The sequence below is a fragment of the Ochotona princeps genome, chromosome 20 (assembly GCF_030435755.1).
Source record: "Ochotona princeps isolate mOchPri1 chromosome 20, mOchPri1.hap1, whole genome shotgun sequence".
In the NCBI taxonomy this organism is placed as follows: Eukaryota; Metazoa; Chordata; class Mammalia; order Lagomorpha; family Ochotonidae; genus Ochotona; species Ochotona princeps.
In genome coordinates, this window is record NC_080851.1 from 36436361 (window position 1) to 36464164 (window position 27804).

The 27804-nt window shown below is 42.1% G+C and overlaps 1 protein-coding gene across 1 annotated transcript in view; it reads left to right on the forward strand.

Annotated features, from left to right (window-relative positions):
* The window catches only part of DGKB (diacylglycerol kinase beta), a 633251-nt gene that overhangs the window by 196107 nt on the left and 409340 nt on the right, over positions 1-27804 (forward strand). The window contains exons 7-12 of the mRNA XM_036493711.2: positions 2048-2122; positions 5505-5624; positions 13359-13476; positions 15971-16059; positions 16199-16315; positions 24173-24271. Coding sequence (XP_036349604.2) covers positions 2048-2122; positions 5505-5624; positions 13359-13476; positions 15971-16059; positions 16199-16315; positions 24173-24271 — 618 coding nt within the window. The remainder of the gene's footprint in view (positions 1-2047; positions 2123-5504; positions 5625-13358; positions 13477-15970; positions 16060-16198; positions 16316-24172; positions 24272-27804) is intronic.

Genomic DNA, 27804 nt, shown 5'->3' on the forward strand with positions numbered 1-27804 from the left:
ACTGTTCTGATTAGCACTGTTCTACTCAACCGACAAAAGCATGACTTTTCTTGTCCTGCTCCAAACGTGTGTAGCAAAGGCGCTCCAATCGCGTCTGCGCACCATGTAACAGCAACTTGAGACCACTGATCCGGAGAGAAAGGAAAACTATTAATGAGATTCGATACTGAAAAGGATCCTGCAAATAGAAGCAGAATGGAAAGGAATTTTTAAGTTAACGTAATTATTATTTCACTAGGTTTTTAGCTACGGTTTCTAACTGACTTGACAATGGAGTAAAAGAATGTTTGGGCCTGTGGCCACTCTTTTTGAACATATATGGTAGGTTGTCAGCAATGTTTTAACCCATGTTACCGATATTAAGTAATGAGCTAGGAGCAGAGACGCACTTATGGTTAAGCCACTCTTCGTGGCGCATGATTGAAGGTATGAATATGATTTGCCGGCGTTAGCACACAAACTACTGCCATATCGATTTCTTTCAATATCAAGCGCAAAATGTGCGTTCTAAAGTCATTTGATGCTTTTCAATTGCAACCGTTCGCCTATGGGAGGGAAACCAGAAAATAGATCATTTGAACACGTGACCGCTATGTCTGAACAAGACGAAAGATGTTGATCGTGTCTAGCTTATCTTCTTCAAGGCAAGACAAATTCACAGAGGAACATGCTTGGTCTCAGGGTCGGGGAGGTCTCAGCTGAGTGAGGTTGGTGTGGCCTTTGGAGCGACCTGAGACTGAGTCTCTCAGGGGCTCCATGACATCTGCAATGGCACAGACCTGTTAACAGGCCAGCGACACGTCCCTGTCCTTACAATCCTTGACAATCCATGAAGGGACAGTTACAGCAGGTAACAGTAGCACACAGACACATACAACACGCATACACACACACATAATTGTTACAAATTTCAGAATTTGCTTCTCACTAATAATAACATTTATGTTTATATTGCTTTCAGAGCAACCTGTTCAGCCTAAGTAGCAAAATGAAGGCTGTACATTTTTGGAGAGATGGGTTACAGTGTTAGCTCTCAGAAGAGTCCCAGAGCCCCAAACAGCCTATTTTAGAATATATTCTCCTTTCCAAGAATACTGACAGCACTTATTACATCAGGCATTTAAGCCGAAGAATCCTCAATGAACATACTTTAAATGCTTCTTGCAATTTTAAATTAAACTATGAGGCACCCGGTTAACATCATATAACATCTATATTTAAAATGACAAGCATTTTACAAAACTGTGTTTAATTTTCTCTGAAGATAGATGTAGAAAAATTCAAATATTCAATCTATACATATAAAATATTTTAATTTTTCTTAGCCAAGACATATGTATTTCACTAGCAGTTCTTCCACGAATTGACAAGTGAGCAGTGTAATTTGAAAATTCAAGCTAAAACCCTATCGCCTCACAAAATAAACTTTGCTTGTACTTAATCTCTGTGTCCTGAACATCCTTGCGGCACAACGAACAAGGCCAAAGGAAGGACTAGAACAGTCGATAGATTTTCAGTCCTCAGCTTATCAAAGTAAAAAATAAACCTTGAACACTTCTTCCCACCCACCCTCTTCTGGCTCCAGGCCAAAGGGTAGGACATTCGGACTTGGCAAGCGCCCGCAAGAGGCCAGGAAGCCATGCGACTCTCTCCTCGGTGCGACGGCGCCCCCTAGTGCTGAAGATCTCTCGAGCAAGTAACAGAAATAGGGTAGAGTCCGGACCCTCCATTCAGTACAGTCAACCAGAACTTTAAGAGCGAGTTTCTTTATTTATCCCCAAAAGACACTTTCAGAAAATATGTTTTCAAGTGTGAAGGGATTTAAAAGAATTGGTACCTAAAAAAAATCTTTAATCCCATTTCCTTATACTTTTTGAAAACCGTTTTTATAATGGCATGTGTGAGAATGATTATATCACACTTATTTTGTGATTCCTAAAAGATGTTGAGCTCTGTATTGGACAAAAGAATGCCTATAATGTTTAAGAACTCACTGAAACCTTGTGTTCATGCTCTTTCTTTCTGTGTGTGTGTGTCACTGCCCCAGGAACTGGAGAACATCATCAGTCAAATGATGCATGTGGCGGAGTACCTGGAGTGGGATGTCACTGAACTAAACCCAGTAGGTATAGGAACAGTTTGACTCTTGGCTAAATCCGGGAGGCCTCTCTGTCGTTTGGGCGGACCTGCTTGCATGACTGCTGTTTGACTGTACCCCCTGAGGCTCCTGGCATGCATGGCTCAACGGAAGCGTCAGTCACAGATCGTGTCCCTTAGGAACTTCTGCATTCCCCTGATGGGAATGATTTTGAGTCATGGTCTTGGATACATGAGAGTAACAGGAGCCGCTGATGGACATGCCATGGTCATGTCAGGCTGGCAAGCGGAACATGAAGACTCTGCTATGCATGGTGCGTTGTGACAATGTGTCACTTCACACTTGCGGCCAACTGAAGTGTCTGCTCTTCTCTGCATTTTAAAAATGAATAAATTAAGACCAAATATTCTTTTTTTGCGAAGATTTGTTTATGTTTATTCAAAAGGCAATTTTACAGACAGAAGGGGATACAGAGAGAAAGATCTTCTGTCCGCTGGTTTCCTCCCAAAATGGCTGCAATGGCAGGAGCTGAACTGACCCAAAACTAGAAGCCAGGAGCCAGGAGCTTCTTCCGGGTCTCCCACACAGGTGCAGGGTCCCAAAGCTTTGGGTCATCAACTACTGCTTTCCCAGGCCACAAGCAGGGAGCTGGGGCAAAGTGCAGCAGGGTCAGCTTGCATGAGGGGAGGATTAGCCAATTAAACCATCACGCTGGTCCTGAGACCATATATTTTAAAGTTGATTGGTCAAAACACTGATGTGAGTTAAATATAAAGCAGGTATTTTAAATGCAATTATTTCAGGAAATGATAACCACAATCCCTGTAATGACACAGAAGCTTCTTAGTCACAGCATGCTGATGTCACCATTTCAAACTTGGACAAATGTCTAACATACATGAGAAACTTCGGTCACAAGTATTAATTAGGGGAAAGTTCCTCAGAGCAGTCACACTCATTGTGTTTTGGAAAACACATTTTGCAATGCGAACATGAAGAAAGCAAGTCAAACATCGGTTTTATTTTAAAAGTGTATATTTGACATGAATTCCAGAAGCCTATTTTAGCCTAACGTTCACACTGATGCTGTGAAAGAATGTCAGACAAGAGCTCTGATACCGTTTGCCTTTCTTTATCAGCTGAAGCTAAAGAGGTCCAAGCAAGTTGCACAGGAGGACCCTGTTTGTAGAGCGATGTGGACTCTCCCAATCTCGGCTCAGTGGCCTTGGGGTGGGGCTCTGATTTTCAATGAGAACATGTGTTGCGTGCACAGAGATGGGCAGGCAGCACTGAGAGCTGGCATGTGCCATGCTGACGCAGGTGGTAGCAGCACTGAGCTTTCTGTGGCATTCAGCTTGTTCCTATCTTCCCTGAAATCAGGGGTAGCTCTCACAAGTTCCATTCATCTCAAACAGTTCCCCACCACCACCACCCCAGGCCACTCTTGAAGCAGATATGGACATGATGAGCCGCCAACAACAGGTGTCTCTCAGGTGGGGGAGACGTCTGTCAGCCTAAGCAGAAGAGGATGGGGAACCGTTGGTGGCTGCACAGCCTAAACGTGTCCAGCACCTGCTGGAGGACACCAGGCATGGACCAGGGCACCCCATATGTCAGCCATGCTTCTGGGGTCAAGATCGCCATCTTGCTGTGATTCCTGTGTTTGCTGTCACGGTAACCACTGCATCTTGATGCTTGCACAGCTCTGCCCATGCTGAATAAAAATGCACATTGACAAATTCCTCTGTATAAGTAATAAAGAAAAGCAAATGCATGGAACAGGTTGCGATTCCCAGAGAAGACAGAGCTGTCCTCAGAAAGGGATTTTGTCAAACTAAAATTAGGCTTATCGGGAGCTGCATGAGAGTATTTGGAACCGAGGCTCGATCCTTCAGTTCTCTTCCCACATATCTTTGTTGTTCAAATTCTAAAGGATGAACTCAAGGGGTAGGACATGGAACAGATGTTTACTACATTGTACCAGTTCTATCCTGTAACTTGAGGATTAAGAAAATGCTGAATTATTTCTTCTGGAATTTTGTTTTGCTTCCTAAAACATCTTCCTGTCCAACACTCGCAGTTCAGATTGTGGCTATACTAATCTGCTTTCCCAGTGACTCGCAAGAAAGACGTCCAAGCACGGTGGCACTGGGGCACAGACACTTTCCACGCAAAGGTCCAGAACTGCAGGCATCGCACCTGTTTCAATCTTGCTTCAAATTCTCTTTAGATGTCTTTCTTGTGCCAACTTGGTTACAAGTTGCAAATGATGGAAGCACAATGGATCTCCTATCATTTCTGACCATGTCCTAGTACCTTCAGATGGAAATGCTTTGCCTTCCTCGTGGCCAAGGGCAACATGGTCAGAGTTCAGATACATTGCTCTTAACCACAAAATAATGATACTATGTGGGTTAGGGGTCCTTCTGCTGGTCTCACAGAAGTCCTCAGATGGAGGGGACCTGTATTGCCACTATACACAGAGGAGTAAACATGTTACAAATAGACCCTGGGAGGAAGATTCTGGACACTGTGTGTGGTAACCCTCAGGCAAAGAGTCTGGCTGGATGCTGGGTTCCCATGCTCCTCCCAGCCACTAGCCCTAACTTCCTCTGAAGATAGACCCTGAGAAGCAGTGGTGGCTTGCATGACTGAGTCCCTGCCCTTCAGCCAGGGGACGGGATGGCTTCCTGGATCCCGGCTTCTGACTGTGCTCAGCCCTGGTCACTGCACGCCTTTGGTGCTCAGGGAACAGATGGCAGCTTGTCTCTGCCTGTTTCTCTCTGGGTGTCTCTGTGCCTTTCAAAGAAGCATTTTTTTTTCTCAAAAAATACAAGATATTTAATCAGAGATGATTAGATGCTCTAACTTCTTGACTCCGTGGATTTCTCACAGGTCATTAAAACAACCCATTCTTTCACTCCTTACACTTAAAAAAGAATTATTTGGTCTTTGCCATGATTTTAATTTGCTCAAATATTTTCTGGATATATATCCAGAAACATATATATATATTTATATATTAATACATAATTAATAGATATACATCCAGAAAATATTTGAGTAAATTAAATACAAATACATTAAATATATAAATATATATGTGTATATACATATATATATATGTATATACCCCAGAGAAAGTACTTAGGGAAAATTTTCACTCTTAAATTTACCTTCTTATATTAACCGTGTTGTTCATTGGAAAGATACTGAAAAGGTAAGTACCTACTTCTCTGATGAAGGTGAGTAGCCAGATTTGAGAGCTGGTATTCTTCGGTGATGGGATTGATGGTGGGCTGCGTTACCGGGTGTTGTTCCCCAAACCCCATGTAGCTGCCAGACAGTCCAGGGGGGCTGTGCTATGTGATGTGCAAGTATCCCCTATCCTCCCACCGCCTTGCAGATCCTTCATGAAATGATGGAAGAGATTGACTACGACCACGACGGGACGGTGTCGCTGGAGGAATGGATCCAAGGAGGGATGACCACCATCCCCCTCCTCGTGCTCCTGGGATTGGAAAACGTGAGCGGGGACACAGAGAGAGGGTGGGCGAGAGGACAGTGGGCTTGTCTGCCGCACACCCAACTAACCATGCATCTAGACATCTCCTCTGCTAACAGTGCAGCGAGCGCCGGGAACTTCAGTAGTGGTGACACGTGCACCGGGGTGCATGTCCATAGCCATTTCCTGTGAAGTGATACCACAGACTGATTCACTGTAGATGTTGTCTTAGAGTTTACTTCTTTTGCTTTCCTTCATTTCAAGTGCTTTTTGAAAAGGGATCGGCTATCTTATGCAAGAAGCCCCCCCTTTGGCCAAGAGGCATCACCCTGTGCCTGCTATGTTGCTCTTTTCTTCCAATCACCTGCCCTGTGAAAACAGTACATTTATTAAGAAACAATTCTTGGAGGAGACAAACATACATCCAAGGTCTATGACAGAGGCAAGTTTTTCTACATGTCAGCAGCCGGTCAGGTTCATGGCAAGCCTGCTGGGTCTGGCCTTGTATGAGTGTAGCCACTGACACCTCTGTACCTTTTGGGGGCATGAGCCAAGTCAATCTAGGCTCACTCTGTGCTTGTAACAGTGACTTGGAAACAACTCGCCCAACGTTGAAGCAGATTTCTGTGAGTTTTCATTGAAAAGTCAGTTGCATTGATAACTTAGCATGAATGGGTGATGGAGAGGCCAGAAGAGTGTGTGCACAGGAATGCGGAGGAGGGGTGCAAAGCACTTGGACAGTGGAAGCAACCACAGCACGTATAATCATCAGGGTTTCAAGATGCGACAGTGAGGCCACCACTTTGCTCCTGAATCCAGAACTTCCACACTTTGGGCTGCCAGCAAAGACACTAGTTCAGGACAACACTCCAATTCTTCAACAAATCCCCTATTGAAAAGTCAGTTCTCCAGACATGTTAGAGCCCAAGTTTGTAAACATGAGTGCGTGTGAAGTTTTGCGTGAGTGTCTGTGAGGGATTCAGGGAGACACAGATGAACTTTAAGAATACACCATGGGTTAGGATTTAGGCATGTGCAGCTTAGGAATAAGACAAATGGGCTCCAAGAGATCAGCGTGTACAGATTCATTTATCTACTTCAGATCTACGTTACTCTTACCTCCACGAGACACGGCAGTTCAGTTACACACTTTTATTCAAACATAACACCCTAAGCACAGGGGTTTAGGTAGTGGTTAAGCCACAACTTGTGATTCATACCTCTCCCATAGCAAGGTGCCTCTGTCTGTGGCTGCGCTCAGCTCAGCTTCTGATTGCCGTGAAGCTATGTTGATGGATCTTTGTCATTCTTGCAGGAGAGCTGGACCAACTCTCTCTCTCTCTCTCTCTCTCTCTCTCTCTCTCTGCCTTAACCACCTTGCAGCTGAATAAAGTTAAAAGAGAATTAACATAAATTACATTAATTATAAGTTACAATAATATAAATTACATTATACATATATATACATTTCTGTGCTTTAAAAATTCATGCAACAGTATTTCTTTGTATGCTTTTATGCTATTTATCTTCAAGTAGTTTTTTTTGTTAATTGTGCAATAGACCTATGGTGGGGGGGGGAGCTAACATGTAAAGCAGAGTATTGAGGAAAAAAAGAATTAAAAGACAAATGGGTGAAAAGTTCACACAGGGAGGTTTAGCAGGCTTTGTCCCCCCGCCCCACACAAGGGTGGTCAGATGATTCTACTCAGAAAGACCCAGGCAGCAGGATGCCCTGGAAGGGACGTTTGTATTTGCAATGTGAAATTTGTATATTGTGAGAAGTTATGGAAATTCCGGGATGAGTTAGAGAAATGCAGATAATGTAAATACACCGTGAGCGAGAAACTAATTCACCTGCAGGCTTATCATCACAGAGATACTTCAAGATAACGTTTTTCTTTGGATACTGTTTTTAAAACCATTTGAATTTAATTTATGAACACAAATACGTATGAGGCTTTTAGCAATTATGGGTAATTTAGTTCACAAATTACATGGCTATAACCCTAAGTGTTTTAAACACATGAGAGCTCATTATTTTCTAGCATAGCAACAAGGCTACTTCAATGTAATGAATATCTTCGCCTGCACACTCTGTTAATCATGTATAATTTTCCTCAAAATTCTGTTTACATTTTATGTTCTTAGTAAAAAGGAATTATTTGAATCTCCATAGGAAAAAAAAAGGAATTCAAGATTTTAAAGCTGTTAACCAGACCCTGTATCTCCACCCCTGGCCACTAGATGGCAGGGCTACCTTGTTTACATTCAGAAGACGCCTTGACTAAAAGAGTGTTAGCGGTGAAGGGTAATTCTAAACCAAAAAAATTTCCTTAAGGTGGGGAGAGGGACATTGAAGAAAAAAAATGTTTTTAAATAATCCAGTCGATTTTTAAGCTGTAACGTACATTAAAGCCCTGTAATCACGGATGGTAACTTTAAAAAAACAACTTTCATTTGTTTTAAACTTGTTTGTTTTAATTCTGAGATAATGACAAGTGTTTTAAAAACCAGAAGTGGCAACAGGATGAGTGAGTGATGAGGGCCGGTCTTGGTAACTGAATTTATTTTCTTTCTGTGGGCAGTTAATATGCTAAGTTACCACCTGCCGGGAAGGAAACCCAGGGTGCCCTCCTTATCTTTGGCTTATTAATTTGGAAACCAAGCAGCCTGAGCTTGGTATTGGCCAGGCATTGTGAAGCTTATCTTGTTATGTTGCCCTGTATATTCTTGTCGCTTGTCAGTCAGGAGTTCGGGGAATTGGTTCTAATTGAGAGTGCGTGTTCAAGGCCACAGTGGATTGAATGCCACTGAGGTTCCCGGGGCCAAATTACACAGAGAAGAATGGTGTCTGGGGAGAGTACCCCTCGCTTGCAGCATCAGCCTCAACAGTTACAAGTTCCTTGCAGGCTGTTTGTTTCCATCAGCCTCATAGGCAACACAACTCCTTTTTCCATAATACCTTCTATGGATGCCCAGCTCAGGAACGCAGTGTGTGGGCACCCGGCTGTCGTCACGCACGGAGAGAGAGGGATCATTACTTTTCTGCCAAAACATTCAAAAGAAACTATTCAACTGTGGACTGGAGTCTGGTGGTCTCTTGCAACCAAAGCCACTTGGAGAGTTTGGAGGGCTTTGTAGTTTTGCTTCCTGCAGCAAAAAACCTCTGGTTCTGAATCTATGATTTTGGGTCATTGTGGATTTTTTTCAGGACATTTATTCGATTCCTATTCACATGAAAACAAGACTTAACATTTAAATGGTAGCTGAGTTTGAAATGAGGGGATCTGAGCTTCTTGGTGTGTCTTGAGGTGGTCACATCCGCCTGTATTTTTTTTAAATGGGTTTGTGTGATGGTCTCATAGGTGTGCTCAGAGGGTTCTCATGTTCCCCTCCCACATCCACAACTTTGAGAAAATTGGGAATACTTTTTTTTTTGGCTTGACTCAACAAAGTATATTCTGTGTTGAAATCTTTGAGTGACGAAGGGATGTCTTATTTTTCAGACTAATTCTGTATAGAAATCTGCCATTTCTTACTTCAATTTTTAAAATGCGGATTAGGTAAAGAGGTGCTGTTCTACTGTCTATACACTGAGGAGAGCAGAGATTCTGAGACCACCAGTGCAAGAAGCTTTGAGCACTGAACGAGATGGTTCAAGGAGCAAGATGCTGGCGTAGGAGCTGCACCTGTGCAGTTGGTCCCCAGGAAGAGAGAACCCAAGGAGACCTAAGAACGTGTGTTTGGGATACAGTCAGTCAACGTTTAAGTCTTCTCTGAGTTTTCTTTGCCTAGGTCTATATCTTTAACTGTGTCTTTTATCTTAATACTATTGTTATCATCATTTGGAAAACTTGAACCCCCTCAATAAACAAGCTTAATTTATGTCATTATTATTTAACGAACTGGAAGTAATTTATACCATTAGCTCGTCTACATGTTATAACATAAAAACAAAGCCTAATTAGGGGGCGAGGGGAACGACACATAAGCTGGTATTTCAGTGAAATCTTACCTTGAAGTGTTTCGAAAGAAGAGGTTTTTGATAGTCATGCTAGCTCACTTGGGTAGGACGCGAACTTTGGAAGTGTTTAGGGAAGCCCTTCGAGTTTGGAACTCACCAAGACAGTCAACTATGTTAAAGTTGTAAAGGGCATTCTCATTGAAGCATTCTCCTGGATTCTGGGAAATCGAGAGATGGAACAATGTAGGGCTTCTTCCCAGCGCCAGCTAGTCTAGGGTCCATCTGCACACAGAACATAGCTGTTTCTTTATCTGACACTGTGTTCTATGCAGTGACAAAAGGGAACAAGTGAACATTTCATTGAAAGAAAGCCCAGTGAGGTCCACATAGATCCTCAGTTCTCGCGAGAGCAATGCTGGAGGTTCCACAGCTTAACCCAGCGAGAGCGACAGCAGTTGCTGTTTTTACAACACCGATCCTCTGAGGAGCTAAATGAACTTCACAGGCATTTCAGTCCAGGAAAGAAAAGTGGATACTTAGAATTTTTTTTTAGAGAGGAAGAACAAAAAAAGAAAAAAAAAATGAGATTGCTTGTTCATGTTTCTTGTAGTAAGCCAACACTCAAGCTTTTTGGATTCCCTATTAATTTCTCTTTTATAACAATGGATTCCTTTCTTCACAATCAATATTTATTTGCAACCAAAGTGTCAATAGTACGGTACACCAGTTGCTAGAATACAGAAGGACACAAACTTCATCCGCTCCACTGAGTTTAGAAATGTAAACGAGACAAACCCAGAGAAGCCATGAGATCATGGGGCTCGATCCTTAATTCCTGCGGAGAACTGGCTGGTTCCTGTCTTCGATTTCTTCCCTTAAAGAAATCCTATACATATTTCATCCTTTGCATATTTTGGCAGAGTATCCGTCCAAGAGCCATACAGCTATTTAGCATTTTCTGCCTCGATAATGGATGTGTACATCGGTGGTGGCCCGTAACGCAGCTCGGCGTTCTGACTGGCAGAACACCCACGCTCAGATCTCTCGATTTTCTGATAAGGAAAATGCCAGCTATCCTAGCGCATATGCGCTCTCCCACGAGATGAGGCTTATTCACACATAATGGATGGTCATTTAAAAATAAAAGGACAGGCCATGAGCACAAGTAATACATAGGAAAATTAGATGTTTTTTCCTTTACTCCTTTTCTTCAGAATTTAATGGATTCTTTTTAAGACTATTGATTTTTTTTTTTTTAAATAGAATCCTACATTTCAGCCTTTCACCTTAAGGTTTTACACTTTGTGTTTGAAGAAATGTAAATTTCACAATATAGATTGCTCAGAAAATATGGCAAAGTTGAACATATAAAATATTCTCTTCATAATAAAAAGTTACTCAAAAAATTTATGATTCACCCAAACCGGAACTGGATTCGGGTGTTACTGCAGAGGCTGTTTCTAATGTTCAGGAACAGAAAGGAAGCCCCTGTGATGTGAGCTGCTTTTGTTGGCTGCTCCTTAGTCCCTTGTCAGTAAAGCAGATCCAGCCACCGCCAAGAGGGTCTGAGATGGACACGCAGCACCTCTCTGTGCTTACCAGCCTTCCAAAGATGTTGCAGACCGACATGAGGTTTCCTGGGACAGACACGGCGGACAAAGCAGGTGGCAGGAGTTTCATGATTGAGTCAGTTACCTCTGGAATCTCATAGGGACACAGATGCCCCTTAATACAGTGTCAGGGCTGGGCAAATGGACTCCTGTTACAACAGGCAGTAAGGAGGTCCAGCCTCTGCTCAAGGTCGGAGAGATTATGTTCATTCTGGTGAGTGAGTGACTCTGGTCTCTTCTCTGGAGGGAGACCCACCTCAGCAGGTTGTTCAAGGTTCTTTCTTATTCCAATACCTGAGCAAAATATAGCAAGGCAACAGCACGGAGGCTGTGTTGGCAAGACTCGCAGAAATCCATGGGATCTGTAGAGAGGGTAACTCCAGAAACATTTTCATGTTCCATGTTCGACCTTTCTTGTTCTAGCGCAGGAATTATTTATGCTAGAATTTCTCTAGTGTTTCAAATCTCCTGGCTTATCTTTTGAGTAGAAATAAACCCAAATGATTACAAGTATGATTATTCATATTTTGTTATTGAGGGAATGATAATATTGTCACCTGACTACCCAAGTAGGATTGGTTTCCAGTATACTATTCCCAGAACACACTGTTAAGTGAGTGCATTCTAAGAAATACAAATTTGACTAATCCGAAAATTAAAAATCAGTAATACCTTAAAAAAAGATTTATTTATTTCTATTGGAAAGGTAGATTTACAGAGAGAAAAAGAAAACAGAGGGAAAGATTGTCCATCCACTGGTTCACTCTCCAAATGGCTGCACTAGCCACAGCTGATCCAGTCCAAAACAAGGAGATTCTTCTGGGTCTCCCATACAGGTGCAGGGTCCCAAGGCATTGGGGCATCCACTATTGCTTTTCCAGGCCACAAACAGGAAGCTGGATGGGAAATGGAGCAGTTGGGACACAAACTGGGCCCCATATGGTATACCGCCTTAGCCACTAAGCCGTCACACTGGGCCCCCTCAATAGTACTTTTAATGGAATACCCATAAATGAGGTCAGAAATTTGCTTGAGTTTGATGCAATTTATTCAAGGAACTACAAAGAATAAATGTAACTAACTGATGTTAAGGGAAGTAATGATATAGAACTTTAATAGTTTGATTGTATGAAGAATTCCAAAGGTTCATAATGTGTTATATTATTTCATTTTTTTAATCGTGAACAACACAGATGTGACTCTATAATGATCAGCGCATGATATCATGAACTCTAGCTTAGAAGAGTAAATGATAATTACAGGATTCTGCATTCAAATAAAACTCGAGTGTTGGGGCAATCAGCCATGGTGACTGTAAGAACTGAACATAGCAATTCTGTTTTAATACTTTAATCTTTTAATACTTTAATATTTTACCATCTTTCTGAACCATTAACTCCAATGTTAGAAAAGAGAGGTAAATAAAATGAGAACGCTATCCAGGTCCCTTGCAATGTCTTGCTCTTGGGACAAGGGTCTGGCCATAAGACGCTCACATCAGAGTTCCTGATTCAGTGCCTGACCCCTCCCTCGTTCCAGTTCCCTGCTAGTGGAGCCACCACAGTGACAGCTGCCCGCATGCGAGACCTGAGTCAAGCACCCAGTTCGCTTCTTCAGTTCCCTATTTCCTTGGGCTCACACCTGTCTTTCGGTGCTTGTTTAAAGCATATGTCTTAAAAATGCATAATTCAGACTCATAGAAGAATATTATTGTGCACGTACAGAATACACAAGCCAGAGTGACACCTAACCACCCTCCTGGACATGGTATATTTCCAGGACTAAGCTGGGGCACCATTTCATTTCTCAGACTCTCCCGATCTTGCCTCATTTTTTTTGCCCATGGCGTTGTGATAAGAATGAAGTATTCCACATAGTGGTCTGCTTGGCAGGTCCTCATGTGGCTGCGACCTTGCTGTTGATAATTGACACTGCGCAAGAATTCCTGGGGGTTGCTATAGCAGCGAGATTTGTCAGCAGCGCCTCCTTGCACCCGCACATTTGTGTCTTTTTTTTTTTTTTTTTTTTTTCTAAATACTCCGTGGCGATCTTGGAGAACGTCAGGGAAGAAATAACAGATTGTCTTCCAACGCTGCAGTCCAGCTCTGAGTTTTATTGGCACTTACATATTCCACTGTTTATCTCACCAAGTGAAATCTGTTTCTCTCCCACCCCGTGCAGAACGTGAAGGATGACGGACAACACGTGTGGCGACTGAAACACTTCAACAAACCTGCCTACTGCAACCTCTGCCTGAATATGCTGATCGGCGTGGGCAAGCAGGGCCTCTCCTGCTCCTGTGAGTACCTCCGCTCGCCCAGCTGCTCAGCCTGCCTTGAGGGAGAGCTCCGGTTGGCAGGTGGAGGCCTGGGAACGGAGAACAGGTGGAAGGCAGGCCCTCCGTGCACCTGCATGGTGTGTTTCTCTGTTGCTTCCAATGATGTAAGCCACTAGCACTCAACTAGGCAAACCCTTTCCTTGGGAAGGATGAAGTACATCTTCCAGTCCTTGGCCATTATTTCCCCACGAGAGCTTCTCCATGATTCTCCCTTCTTCCGGGATGGTTTTGGGAATTCCACATTTGTATCTTGTATGCAGTTGGTTTGGGGGCATCTTTTCTTTTTTTTTCTATTTTAGCCAGTTTATGCACAAGGAGTCCTTAGAACGGATGTGTCTTCAAGTTTGTTTTCATTACACTGATTCGTTAACAAAAGATTTACATTCTAATTAAAAAGTCACAGGGAATTCAAACTAATTTCAAACATGTTGTTTTGAATTCTACTACATGGATCACCTTAAGGTGTTGTCAACGGATGTAAGAATCCAAGGCACTGGTAGCTCATAATACGCACTCATTTCTAAAATTGAAGTTCACTTATCTTTGCAAATTTCATATCATTCCATGAAAGCACCATTGCCAGCTAGAGCTTTATAATAGTGCAGGTATATACTGATAAAAGCACCGAAGTATTCTGAAGCCTCAGGTTATCTTTATGACAAAAATTCCTTGATGTGCCATCTATACCACAGTAGATCATGTACTCTCAGCTATGTGAGTTTCAAGTTACCGGTTTAAAGCCCTACATTTAACCACATACTCTTTCCTGCTGTCTGCGTGATTCCCGGAGCTTTTGAAAACATTAGATTTTATCTATTTGCATACATTTCATTGAAGCTAATTTGTTTCCCTGACTTCCATGCAATACATGATGTCCGGTTGGATATTTTTAACCTAGCAGCTCCTTTAATTGTAATGTTTGGGGATTTACTTTTCTTCAGATGTAATCTTTGACTTCAAAATCCATGATTTAATGCCACATGTATGTGGTTTCTTAAATACTGAAATATATTTTAATGAAATTTTCTGTCACATTAGCGGACAATTTCTAATGACCCCTTTTAAGAAGTTATACTAGTACATTCTGTGTGTCCAAAGAAAGTGGTTTTATTTTTCCAATGGTTTCTTACTCTGCACAGCAGAGTCCATTAGTAGCAGTTAGAAAAATGTAACTGTAAGTAAGTGATAAGGAACAGAAATTTTGCTTATAGAATTTTCTTAACTAGAACAGTGAATGCAATACTCCTAATGTTATAGCTAAGTATGGAAGAGATGGAATATTATGTTTTCTCCCTCCACACTACAAAAAGAGATCTCAGAGGTGAACGTGTTTTTAAAGTCTTTTACTCAAACCATTTTCAGTAGATTTCAGATTTTCAGTATAATCTCAAGCAGTGGTTAGATTTTCTTTTCATTTAAAGCACTGCATGACTCCATTTCTTTTAAATGTTACTGTATAAATTATTCATTTAGTGCCAACGTCTTGTTTACAAAGATTGCACCTCGTTACGATGCTGGTTGTATTCATACCCCAAGTATGAAAATCAAGATGGCAAAAAAGAATCAGACTTGGTTGTATGACACACAATAAAGCCATGAGTGTTTTTATGTTCAAAACTGAAATCCTCTTACACCAAGGGTTACCAAGAAGTTCATACAGAGTGTATATGTAGTAAAATGTATATGGATATCAAATTTCTGTCCCACAGTAAGTTTATTTTTGCATCATATTTTCTGTGAGCTCTTGGAAGTACCTTTTTAAAATTTTGTGGATACACACACGTACACCTGTGCTTACATATGTGTCTGTGTACATGGTGATAGCTATGCCTACATGCACGCTTGCATGTAAACTTACATTTTGCTTGCAATCAACTTTGTGCTAAGTGACTAAGATTTTGGACAATGCCACGATGGAAACAAAAGCCTGAATGTCTACTGACGGCCGGACACGTACGATGAAATCTACTCCCCTGCGAAAAGACTCAATCAGCCATTTAAGGCTCAGATAAATCAATAGACAAAACAACATAAACTCATGAGCTTCTGTCCCCATGCCGACCAGCTGCTCTCATGCCTACACTTTATAAAATATAGATCTCTTTCTTCTAGCAAATGACACCAAGCCATTTGGCGTCATCAATTTGTCTTTAATATTTTTGTCATCTGGGAATTATTGTGAAAAATCTGAGTGAGGACTGATTTAATTAAGCATTTCCTGCTAAGCCATGATCGAGGAGTCTTGGTTTTTCACATGCTTAATATTTCCTGTACTAATTGGCCTTTTGTATTCCATGCTAGAAATAGTCGGCTTGGACTTTTCCTTGATGTAGCTGATTGGATTGATTAGAGAGCAGTGGATATGAAATGAGGTTCTGTTAATGTCATTCTTTCCTCATAAAATTTCCATCAGGACCCAGATTAGCTCTGAGTTTGTGTACCTGTTTCCTTTCAGTCTGCAAGTACACTGTTCATGAGCGCTGTGTGGCCCGAGCTCCACCTTCCTGCATCAAGACCTACGTCAAGTCCAAGAAGAACACAGATGTGAGTTGGGGCAGGGCGGGCGGTGGGGGAGGTCGGGTAGAAGGGAGGGTCGGGGAGAAGGGAGGGTCGTGCTGCTTTTCCAGCCAGGGTGGCAATTGTTGGCGCCTTCCGCTGACCCTGGCCTGTGTCTCTCTTCTAGGTCATGCACCATTACTGGGTGGAAGGCAACTGCCCAACCAAATGTGACAAGTGCCACAAAACCGTGAAATGCTACCAGGGCCTCACAGGGCTGCACTGTGTCTGGTGTCAGATCACAGTGAGTAACAATGGAAGCGAACCCCACCCTTCATCCACCTTGACTTCTGTGTCTCCCACATCCCTGTGGTCCTGCCCTTTTGCCAGGTCTTCCTGAGCGTCAGGATGAGTCAGTACCAAGCTTGACATGCCCAGAGTCAGAGAATGCCCAGAAAACCAAATCTCAAGGCTCATGTCACTCCGCAGACACGTCAGCATCATAGTTTTCATACTGGGTTCTGGGGTACACTGAATGTACCCAAAAAGTCAAACCACTTGGACCAATAAGGAGTTATGCACATAACCTCGCAGTCTGGTAGACATGGAAATGAGTTCATATGATAGGCCTTGGAGCTTCTGAAAATGAGTGTTCACTCCTTTTCCTAGTCTACGGGGCATTGTAGATGGCAGGACAAGAGATGTAGAGGCACGTGGGAATTGCACATAGTGTTGACAATGAAGAAGAAGCAGATAAATGTGTCTTGGGAAGTTCTGAGACCCCATTGATTAGAATGATTGTCAAAAGTGCTTTGACATTACTTGACTACAGTCTATTGTTATTTGCTGGTGTTTTGAGTAACATCTGGAGTTTAATCAGAATGCACGTTTTTAACAGCATTATTCCATAAATGTAGCATAAAGGCATTTGTGGAACAGGGCATCTTTTATTTTTCCAAGACAGTGTTGAAGCACTTTTGTTTTTACTGCAATAACGTGCTTGCTTTGGTATGAATAAAATGAAAAGGAACATCCAATCAGTTAAATCAAATATAGTTCTCGATGTACCCTCCAAATTTTACAGACAATTTTTTAAGCATGCTTACGCATAAAATAATGAGAAAATCAAATCTTGACTTACATTTAAAAACAATAAAGAACTTTTTTTTAAAGTGAGCATATTTTTTTTTCTGGTATGTTTACTGCTAAATTAAACTCTATTCACATTTGAACATTTCTTAATTCTGACTTTCTTTTACTTTTGAAATGTTTGGCCAAAATATAGTATGTGCAATATAATGAAATGTCCAGCTTATTTAAATCACACATGTTTTCCTCAATCACAGAATTTTGAGCTGTCAACAAGAACACAGCTATTTCATTTTGTTTTTCATTTTTAAAGAATTATTCCTGTATAAAACTTAGGGTTATTTTGCTGTTTAGCTGCCAACATGCCTTGTTTCTGATTCAGATCCTCGGGAACCTGTTCTTTTTATCCACACAGTGTGTTTGTGCTAGGTATGCTTTAGCCTTCATAAAAATGCAAAACAAAAACATCAAAATTTATGTATGATTCCTATTTCTGATTATTGTCCCATTCTTAAATTTCAAACACAATGTCTTAGGTTTACTGTTACTAATTTAGTTCTCTTTTATCTCTTAAACAAAATTAGTTATATTAAATGTATAATCAACTTGAACATGTTAAAAAAAAAAAAACCTTCTGCTTCTCTTATAGTTAACGTGTGGAACTTCTAGAGTGTTCCAAGTGCTTCTTTCTCTCCTTTCTGCCTTGATTCTCCTTGAAGTCCAGCTCCTGCCTTCCATGCTCCTGAGAACACTCACTTCCACGTTACCATGGTTACTGGTCTCTTATTGGTAACCAAGCCCTCTTGAAATTCTTCCAATCCTTGTTTTATATTCCATTTCATGCTGTTAATTCCATTTGCTGGGTTCCTCTTTTCAGTGACTCCCAAACCTACTTCTAATCCAGAAGCTCTCCAGATTGGGATTCTTTTTGTTTGACCCTCACTCTGTCCTTGCATCGATTGAGGTCTCTGCTTTCACAAGCAAGAGGACTTCTCCTAGCATGCATACCACACATGGTTTGAAATTCTTTCTAGAGGTTTTATGTCCCCACCAGTTGAAGCCTAAGTCCCTAACACTTTATTCCCATACTAAAAAAAAAAAAAGTCAGAGAATACAGGAAGGTCCATCCACTTGATGCTATGACAGAACCCAGCATAAACTGAAAGTATCATAAAATCCCAGAGTTCAAAATAAACTAGGAGATAAATCCCAAGTTCTAGGAAAGAACGGGAACTAACTGGGGAGCTGCAGGGGGGTAATGAAGAGTCAGGAGGGGAAACAAGGGGGGAATCACATCTCTTCCTCCTCATCAGCTCCAAGGCTTCTGGCCAAGCCCAGCCTTGCTTTCTGTAAGCCAGGATCTCCAGGGGCCCCACAAGCATTAAGCTATTGAAAGGTGACTTGTACCATTAACAAAAATGTCATCTTTAGAGAAATAGACTGGCATTTCTAAAGTGACTGCAGCCTCTTTGTAATTCTTGATTTTTAACTTTCATCAACTGTGGGAACTATTTATTCCTTGATTGAATTTCTGCCTAAGTTAACCAGAGCATATGAAATCAGTATCATTATAATCGGGTTATTGAAAGTGTATTTCTTGAGTCATTATATGCAAATGTGAATCAAAGTGGATGTGCTTTGATTAAAGTCCACATGCCCCCAAACAATGACCTCTACACAACTGAACCTGCTTGCTTGGGTCTGTCTACTTCTCAGTGAGAGCCATTTGCCTAGCCATGAGTCAGCAGCCATCAGGAGAGGGATGGGGTTGGGGGATACAATGTCAGCAAGAAAGAGGTCTACATTGAGTGGATTCTGTGAGGATTCAGTTGCAGAGAAATGGAATGAAGCCCATTTTTGCTTCAGAGTTTTCAAACGCTGTAATTTCTGTGTATTTTGGACTTTTGACACTACCCTTAGTCTTCCGTGCTGACCAAACAGCATCTTAACAAGATGTCTGCCATGCAATGGCTGTCTCATCTTGAGACATGCATGTAAGCACTTTGGACCAGTGGAGTTATCGATGCCCGTGTTATAGGATTGTGACAAGGGTAAGTGGGAGAAAAATCCAGGGCTTTATGTGTAGCTTGGTTTTCCATGAAAAGCAAGACCTCAACTGCATGAGCCACAACTGCTACCTTTCAGGGATGTATGTTAGCAGAAAGCTGGAGTAAGAATCCAGACCTGGGGCTTGAATCCAGTCACACCAATGTGGACATCTTACACTGGCAGATTCGCTGGCCAAACACCTGAACAGTTTTCTCTTTAAAATTTCAAAAGCAGGCATAATATTTCATATTGGTATTGGATTATGGCACAGTGGGTTGAGCTTCAGTTTGCAGTGTACACACTGCGTATCACAGCTCCTGCTGGCTGTTCTACTCCTGCTAGCTTCCTTTTAATGCTCCTGGGAAGGCAGACATTTAAGCTCCTGTCACCCACATGGGAGACCCACGTTGAGTTTCTTGCTCCTGACTCTAGCCTCAGTGTGGCTATTGTGGTCATTTGGGGAGGGAACCAACAGATGGAAGAGCTCTCTTTTTCTCTCTCCATCTCTTCTTGTCACTCTGTCTTTAAAATAATAACAAAAATAATATTTTTAAAAAATTGAAAACTTGAAGAAATGCTGTAGAGTTGCAGAATGATAGTGCCCAGAGAGTGTTCTATGAATAGTGTTGTCTTCTTTTTGTCACCCTTGGAAGAATCAGCAGGTGCCTGGGCCATGACAAAACATCATCTGAATGGCCTGGATGCATCTAGGATCATTCGCTCAGAATCCCACAAAATTTCAAGTCAGACTGATTGATTCTTACTCACCAAAGTTGATTTATATTCAAAAATAGCTATTACTTCAACTCTTTCATTCCATCAGACCCTGCGTCTCCAGTCTTCCAACCACTGGAAATAGAAGTCAATTTCCTTTTCCTTGTCTTGCACCTTCATCTAATGTGCAACCCACCACTGAGCCTTGACATCCCCTCCCTGAAATACCTCTCTTCCATCTGAGCTTTTCCTCCTCATTCGCAGCCTCGTGCAAGCGCTTAGCACCCCTTGACTAGATTAGAGTTGCAATCTTTTGGCTTACCTCCCTAACAGAAGGTACTTTTCCTATGATGCAGGCTGTGTTCCACCTCCAGAACCCTCTTCTGAAAATACTAGTTTGTTATCATATGCCTTCTTCAGCAACCCATAATAGTTCTGTAATAATAAATGCAACCTCAAAGTTCCCAAATCCAGATTTCCTTCACAAATCAGACCCAGACCTGAGTCACGGACACTCATATTCCTCGTTCAGGCATAGCCATTGCCTTGGCTGTGTGCACCTGTTGTCAGCCCCTTGAGAAAACCACGCTGTCCACTGCCTCTTATTTTACTAATTCTCTGGCTTTGAATGCATCCATCTAAAATCCCATCTACATCTCAGGGATCAGGCTAAGTCCCTTCCATTCCCTATACGAGTATTTTTTTAATTGTTTCCACTCCCTCCCCTTCTACTGCGAGAGGAAAGACTGAAATGCCCTCCATGGCTTTGCGGAATGGTCTGACTGCACCCTGCTCCAGCTGTCACTGCCCAACACACGTTTGGTTCTCCTCATGCAAAACGCTGGCTGTAGTACCACACCCACAGGGTTTACTGTAACGACAGCTGCATCATTCTCCTTACCGGTACATAGGGCAATTCAAACTTGTTAACAAAGATCCTGCAATTAATACTACAAGTAAGTTTCAACAAATTCACAACGCTAAAAATCTAGTTTCTTCGCATCCATTTTTCAGCCAGTCCCTTGGACTTCTTAGCATTCTATTTCTTTGTCCTCACACAGATATAAAGACAGGTTTTTTTTTTTAAATGCAGTTTTACCTCCTTTTGTCAATCTAAGCACTTAAAAAATAGAAGTAGGCTGTGTCTGTGTAGAATAACGGAAAACTGTCTCCCACCCTTCCGTTTTCTGTGCTTTATATTTCAGTCCTTGGATCCAGGGGCTCGTTCCTCCCTGGCATCTCTCACTTGCCGGCTGCCATTCTCAGGATCCCACTGCTTACACCTGTTCATTGCTGCCGGGAGCGCGTCCTTGGCTTTCGGTGCTGAGCTGTGCATTGCTCCTGGTCAAATGAACCATCCACAGTCAGGCAGGACTTCCTGGAATCTGAGGATGATCGATTTTATGTGGACTAAATCAAAGTGCTTATTTCAAACTGTAAATTATTAATTTTTGTTAGCATATGGGATTAGTTTACTAACATTTTAACTTCCATCCGTAATGTTTAAGTGCCATATAAAAGTTTGTTCTTGGGCCAAGGCCAGAATTTAGGAAGCAGCCTGAAATTACAAACTAGGTTTGTTGGGTCCAAGAAAATGTCTCAATCCAGAATCATTCCTTCTAGCCACACCACACCACTGATTCTTCCTTGGGAACAGCAGTTCCGGTCTCTTTCTTACCTTCAATTCCTACTAAAATCTAGTTTATCTTTTGCTCTTTCACTGTGTAGATTCTACTGTGTTCTTTGACGATGATACATTCACTCTTCGCTCGACTTCCTCCGTGAGTACGGAGACACACATGCTCTTACACACTTCCTTTTTCTATCCAATTTCAGACAACATCTTCCAATAAATATAGATCTGGATCTAAATTAGGTACCAGTGAAAGTATCATAAGCTTGGAAACTATTTTCAAGAGTTTCATTCACCTCCAGGAAATGCTGATTGAGGTCACATGATATTCTTGGCGGAAAGGCTAAATTGCTTTCAACAAAGGAAACTTTCTGAATACATTTAAAGAATGATGATTTGAATGTGTCTAAAGGTTATCTTTTAAAACATGCCAAGAAAACGGAGAGCAAACTTTTTTTATTTATGAGATAAATCCTGAGTACAGGCAAATGCAATGGCTGAGTTGACCTGGAAGCCAGGGACTTAATCCAAGCTTCCTATATGAATGTCAGGGACTCAGCTACCTAAGCCAACACTCCCAGCATGTGCATGAGGAGAAAAAAAAATCAGAGGCCAGACCTCGACGTTGACCCAAGTCACTGCAATGTAAAATATTGGTGTCTTAACCTGTAGCTTTAAGCACTGGCCAAATACGTGCTCAACTTTTTATCTACAATCTAGTAACAGTCAACAGTTCCTCTTTCTTCATGTGCTGCAGAGTTTTGTTTGTTTTGTTGTCGTTTGTTATTTTTTTTTCTCTCCGGAGGCACGTTCATCGCTGTTTACTTCGTTTCTGTTTCTCTTCTCGATGAGGGTTCGCAGGTCTGTGTTTTGCTGCTGGTCCTTAGAACAGCTGGTCTCCATTCCACATCTTACTGATGCTGAGGAGGGTCCTTCTGCATCTTGTCTTACATTCTGCCCTGGAAGTGTCACTGTGACAAGCTTCAGCACCTTACTATTGTGGTTGATGCTCACACACAGAGATCGGTGGCTGCCATGTCTCCGGTTCACAGCCAAGAGGATGTTCACATGCCTGCTTGGTAGATCCTGAGAATTCCCTAAACTCTGATGACTACAGTGCACACGTGACACACAGCCACAATGGATAAATGCTGCTAACGTGGTATCCTCAGCTTCCACACCTCTGGCCACAAATGACCCAGAGCTTCCCAGCTCCCTGATTCCAGTCTAAAACATAAGCATCCCTGTATGTTGCTGGTGAATACCAAGCTCTTGGATAGAATCTTTTTGCACAATGTGATCTGGTTGCACTGATTCTCTCACAATCCCTGCTACATGATTGCTTTTCTGCAGGGACGTCTCAGAGTTGCCCAAACAAAACTCAGGGATGTGGTCAGAGTGGCAACAACTGGAGAACCCATTTGGCTTTCACTTAAGTTCTGTAGGGGCAAGGTTTCATGTGTACACTAATCAGAACTTACACTTTGGAAATCCCAACCCCACCGTATAAAGAATATCCCCCTCACACACTCTTGTCAGCCCTCAAGTGCATGGCTGAGTCTTAATGTCTTCCTGTTGGCTGGACAAAGAGCTCACATTCCAAAAACACGTGGTTGAATCTGTCATGTTGTTGCCACCTCCTCTTAGGTCTGGCAGCTCTCAAACACCTCTGTGTATAGAGATGTTAGTGTCCCCTTTCCTATCAGTAGCAAATTTGGGGGAACTCCTGGGGTGGAGGCGTGCTGGAGGCAGAGACCCAGGGAATATGCATCTTGAGCATTGAATGTCCTCCTGTGCCAACCTTTGGTCACTTGGCATTGTAGCCAAGACTAATGATTCTACTATAAGTTTGTTGTAGAAATGAATACAACCAAGGCCCTCAAGTAGGACACTTTTCAGTTCAAAACTGAAAAAAAAAAAAAAACTAGTGTGGCCCTATTTATTTGCAACATGACATGTTATTTCTTAATGTATATATTTTTTCTATGCAATGAATATTTCATGTTGAGTTGGTAAGGAGAAAGGGTGGTAGTTATACTCTGCTTCATCACTTTAATTTAAACTTACAACCAAGACTGATAAAAACACCAATTTTTAGGTTCACCTATACTGAAAAACGCATAGCTCAATTATGATGATGCAAGAAGCTCATAAATACAATATAAAGATAAAATTTTATCATCGTAATCATCTTCTTTTATTTATATCCTGCTCCTACTGAGATGAATCTCGGGTTACATTTACATACTGAATTACAAAGTTAAAACTAATGATGGGATCAATTATGCCCCATACTGAGCTGTGCACTTTGCAATGACTTTGAGAAAACAGGAGGGTCAAAAAAAAAAGGCATCCACAGGGCTGTGTCTCCAGATTCTGCTGACAGACAGGCAAACAGAAGCCTGTAGTAGGCACGGACTTAAGTTAGCCCAAGAAATTGTGGTTTTTCAATCTAAAACAAAGTGCGTTTCTAGTAAAAGCAGTTGAATTGCATGGACGACATGGAGGTTTGGTCGCAGAAGTTGAGACAGGGAGAATTTGGGTGGTGACGTAAAGGTAAACACAGTGTGACTTCCTTTAGCATCCCTGTATGCTCCTGGGCATCCCCTAGTGCGTGGGCAGTGTGCGTGCTGTTGCTGCCCTGCTGAGCCTGACACCGTCCTCCCTCTTTTCCAGCTGCATAACAAGTGCGCCTCTCACCTCAAGCCCGAGTGTGACTGCGGCCCTCTGAAGGATCACATCTTACCTCCCACGGCCATCTGCCCGGTGGTGCTGGTGAGTGCTCCCTCCTCCCTGGGCTGCCACGCCCCTCGGGGCTGCAGACCACTCCCCGGGCTTCCGGCCACGCCTCTCAGCCTGAGGGCCACGCCCGCTCAGGCTGATGGCCACGCCTCTCAAGGCTGCAGGTCACGCCCCCCAGCTGCTCGCCTTGCCTCTCAAGACTGCGGACCACGCCCCTCTGGGCTTCGGGCTTCTCAGGACTGCCCACTGCGTGGCCTCTGCCCTCCGAGTCCCAGCATGCTCCCAGCCAGGTGGGCGCTCCTGAAGCTGGCACAGGCTGTGCCACTGAGCCAATCACTGTTTTTCTCTTTTGGCAGCTTTGCTGGAGATGCAGATTATATATCTGCAGGGCTGAGGTCTGTCATGCAGGTTAAGGCAGCTTGAAATGATGACATGACCTTTGGGAGAAAAACAAACTTTAGTTGTTTTTTTGTTTGTTTTTTCTTTAATTGAGCAATCAATTTACCTTCGAAATAAGTACTCAACTCAATAACTACAATAGGCATAGAAGTGAAAGATATACAAGTAATATAACCCTGGAAAAAATAAAAGCAAGCATCCAAAGAACATATTTAAAATCTAAATTGTCTCTGAAGTGAACATTTTTATGCAAGACTGTTTTATATCCATAAAGCACTTTTCATCTGTAAAATCAACATGCAAATAAAATACTTGTAAGCTTAGTCTGATATAATGAAAATAGAACATCTAAGAAATGTTGGACAAATACGTTTCTAAGGTCATCCTAGAAATTAATCAGACTACTTGGTTTGCACCCTCTTACGATTCATTTTATAATTATCTGTTAAATACTGGTTGTTTGCAAAATGCCTATATCTAGCAAAATTGTTAAGAGCTCTTCATTTCTGTACTACAGAAAGGCAGACCAAAATTATTCCTCTGTGTTGCCGAGGAGCAACAACTGATTCGAAATTCCCTCTAAGATATACTAGACATCTGGTAGTAAATACAATTAATTAAAACTAATGAGCACCATATTAAAAGCTGTTACATTTTAGATGAATTTTGTGTCATCTTATTCTTTCTGGAGTATGGACTGAAAGAAGAGGGACTTACAGAATTTCCAAATTCTTGATTCTTCTTTAACTGTGTAGCATGTTATAGTTAGCTTGCAAGCTTGGTCTCATATTTCATTCTAAAAAGGAATGTGTTTCAGCATTCCCTCCCTCCCCCCACTATGGCGGAAGCCCTTGCACATCCAGCCAGTTAGAAGACTGCTTCCTTGAGCCCCATATGTCAACCTCTAGTCACGTGAGGTCAAACACGAGGTAGATTATCACTTCCCTCAAGAGAAACAAAGGCAAAGAAAGTATGTTGTCTGAATAGTCTTTTCTTCCAGAATCTTGCCAGCTTATTGCTACTTAGACACTTGCTTCCGAAGGCTTCAATTGTTGGACACTGCCACAGCTCTAGGGTTTGGCTATCGGTATTTGCTGCCTTGCCATTCCGTGGTAATATCAACACTTGCTCTGCACAAACACCTGCTCTTTCTCTGGGTGCTTCCTCCAGTGTCTTTACTGGTTGACACTTCCAACTTGGTTCTCTTGTCGGAGTATCACTAAATTCTACCCCTATGTGTCACGACTTAACGTTCCTTTCCATTAGGATTTTGTTTATTTGTTTCATTCATTACTATGCTAGTTCATTTTCAAGTTGTCCTTCTATTCTGAATCCAAGCTCTGCAAAGATGCAACCTGGAGGTCCTAACTGTATTCTTAGTCGTTGAAGAGTTTATCTCCCAGTGAGGTGAAGGTAGCCAACAAAGTGTCCAATAGGGGAACTGCTTGGTACCTGGTTCTTTGAAATGCGTGGGTGGCGCAGGGCAGGTACAAGAAGTTGGAGCATAAAGGAAAAGTTCTGAGTCAGCCACCTGGGAAAAAGGAAGCTGCCTTGATCAAAGAAATCCAGGATGATTGCAGATAAGAAGAGAGGATCCATTCTAGACAGCCAACACATGGGTGGTACAAGTTCAGGAAATGAACCAGTGGATGGGAGCTCTGTCTGTCCTCCTCCTCTCAGTTTGACTGCAATGGTTTTAATTTTTAAGAGAAATTTTATGTAATTTCCTACTTGAAATACAAAATATTTAGTTTGTGTGATCAATGGATCCACATACCATAGGACAATGATGACATCCGTCAACTGTTGAAACATTCATACTTTGAACAAATGAACAAAGTTGTTCTACTCCAGGATGGTTGAGTGCACTCCAATTGGTAGGATGTGAGCTTTTCCAACATTTCAACTTTCAGCAACTTCCCAGGAATGATTCCACATGGTGTTATTAAACCTTGAACCTCTTTCTTACTAATCATGTTTTTCTTATTCTTCAATAGTTTTCTTATTGAAAAAAAATCACTCCCACTTTTTGTTTAAATGTTCTCTAAGAAGAACAAGAACAATTCAAAATCAGTCACTGAAATCTCACAGTTACCTCCACCACACGCTAGGGAGTGTGAAAGAGAATACTTCCGATGTCTAGTTTCACAGAGTTTCTCTTTACCTTTGACTCTGAGGTCAGGGGTTGGTTGCTGCACTACCATAGGATCCTAATTCCAGATTGACGCTCATCACTACGATTATGATGATGAGCCAAAGGTCAACTTCTGAATGTTTCAGAACATCTTTTTAGGTGCCATCCAAAATTCATGAGAGGGGAGCAGGCTGGGACATGGCAGACCTGCACACCTGCAGCTAATGTCAGGATGTCAGCTCTGATCCTGGCTGTTTTGTTTTAGATCCAGATTCCAGCTCATGCGCCTTACCTGGCAGAGGATATGGCCCAGGCGCTTCCGAGAGACTAGGATAGATTTCCTGGCTGCTGGCCTTAGCCTGATCAAAACCTGCCTGCTGTAGGCATTTGGAAAATGAACCAATATGTGGGGAAAATTCTCTCTCACTCAGCTTGTCTCAAATAGATGAAAATAAAATGTTACAAATAATGCATTTCCCCTCAGGTTTCCCATCATTACTAACACTTGTTCTTCACCTCAAGATAATGATTCAGGCAATATAGCTCATTTTTTTATTGGAAAGGCAGATATATAGATAGAGGAGAGACAGAGAGAAAGATCTTTCATCCGATGATTCATTCCCCAAGTGGCTGCAATGGCCGAAGCTACGCTGATCCAAAGCCAGGAACCCAGAGCCTCTTCTGGATCTCCCATGCGGGTCCAGGTTCCCAAGGCTTTATGCCATCCTTGACTGCTTTCCCAGGCCACAAGCAGGGAGCTGGATGGGAAGCGGGGTGATCAGCACCAGAACCAGTGGCCATATGGGATCCTGGTACGCGCAAGGCGAGGACTTCAGCTGCTAGGCTGCAACCCTGGGGTTTAAAAGGTCATTTTTTATTGAAAATTAGAAAAATAACAACTCCACCGACTGGATGGCAGACTTTCAAGTATGATTTCAAAAGCCTACAGTGGGTGTTACTCTTTAACCTACAATTTAAGATGAGAATTAAGACTCTAGACTCTCATATTTCACATTGGTTTAATTCCATTCAG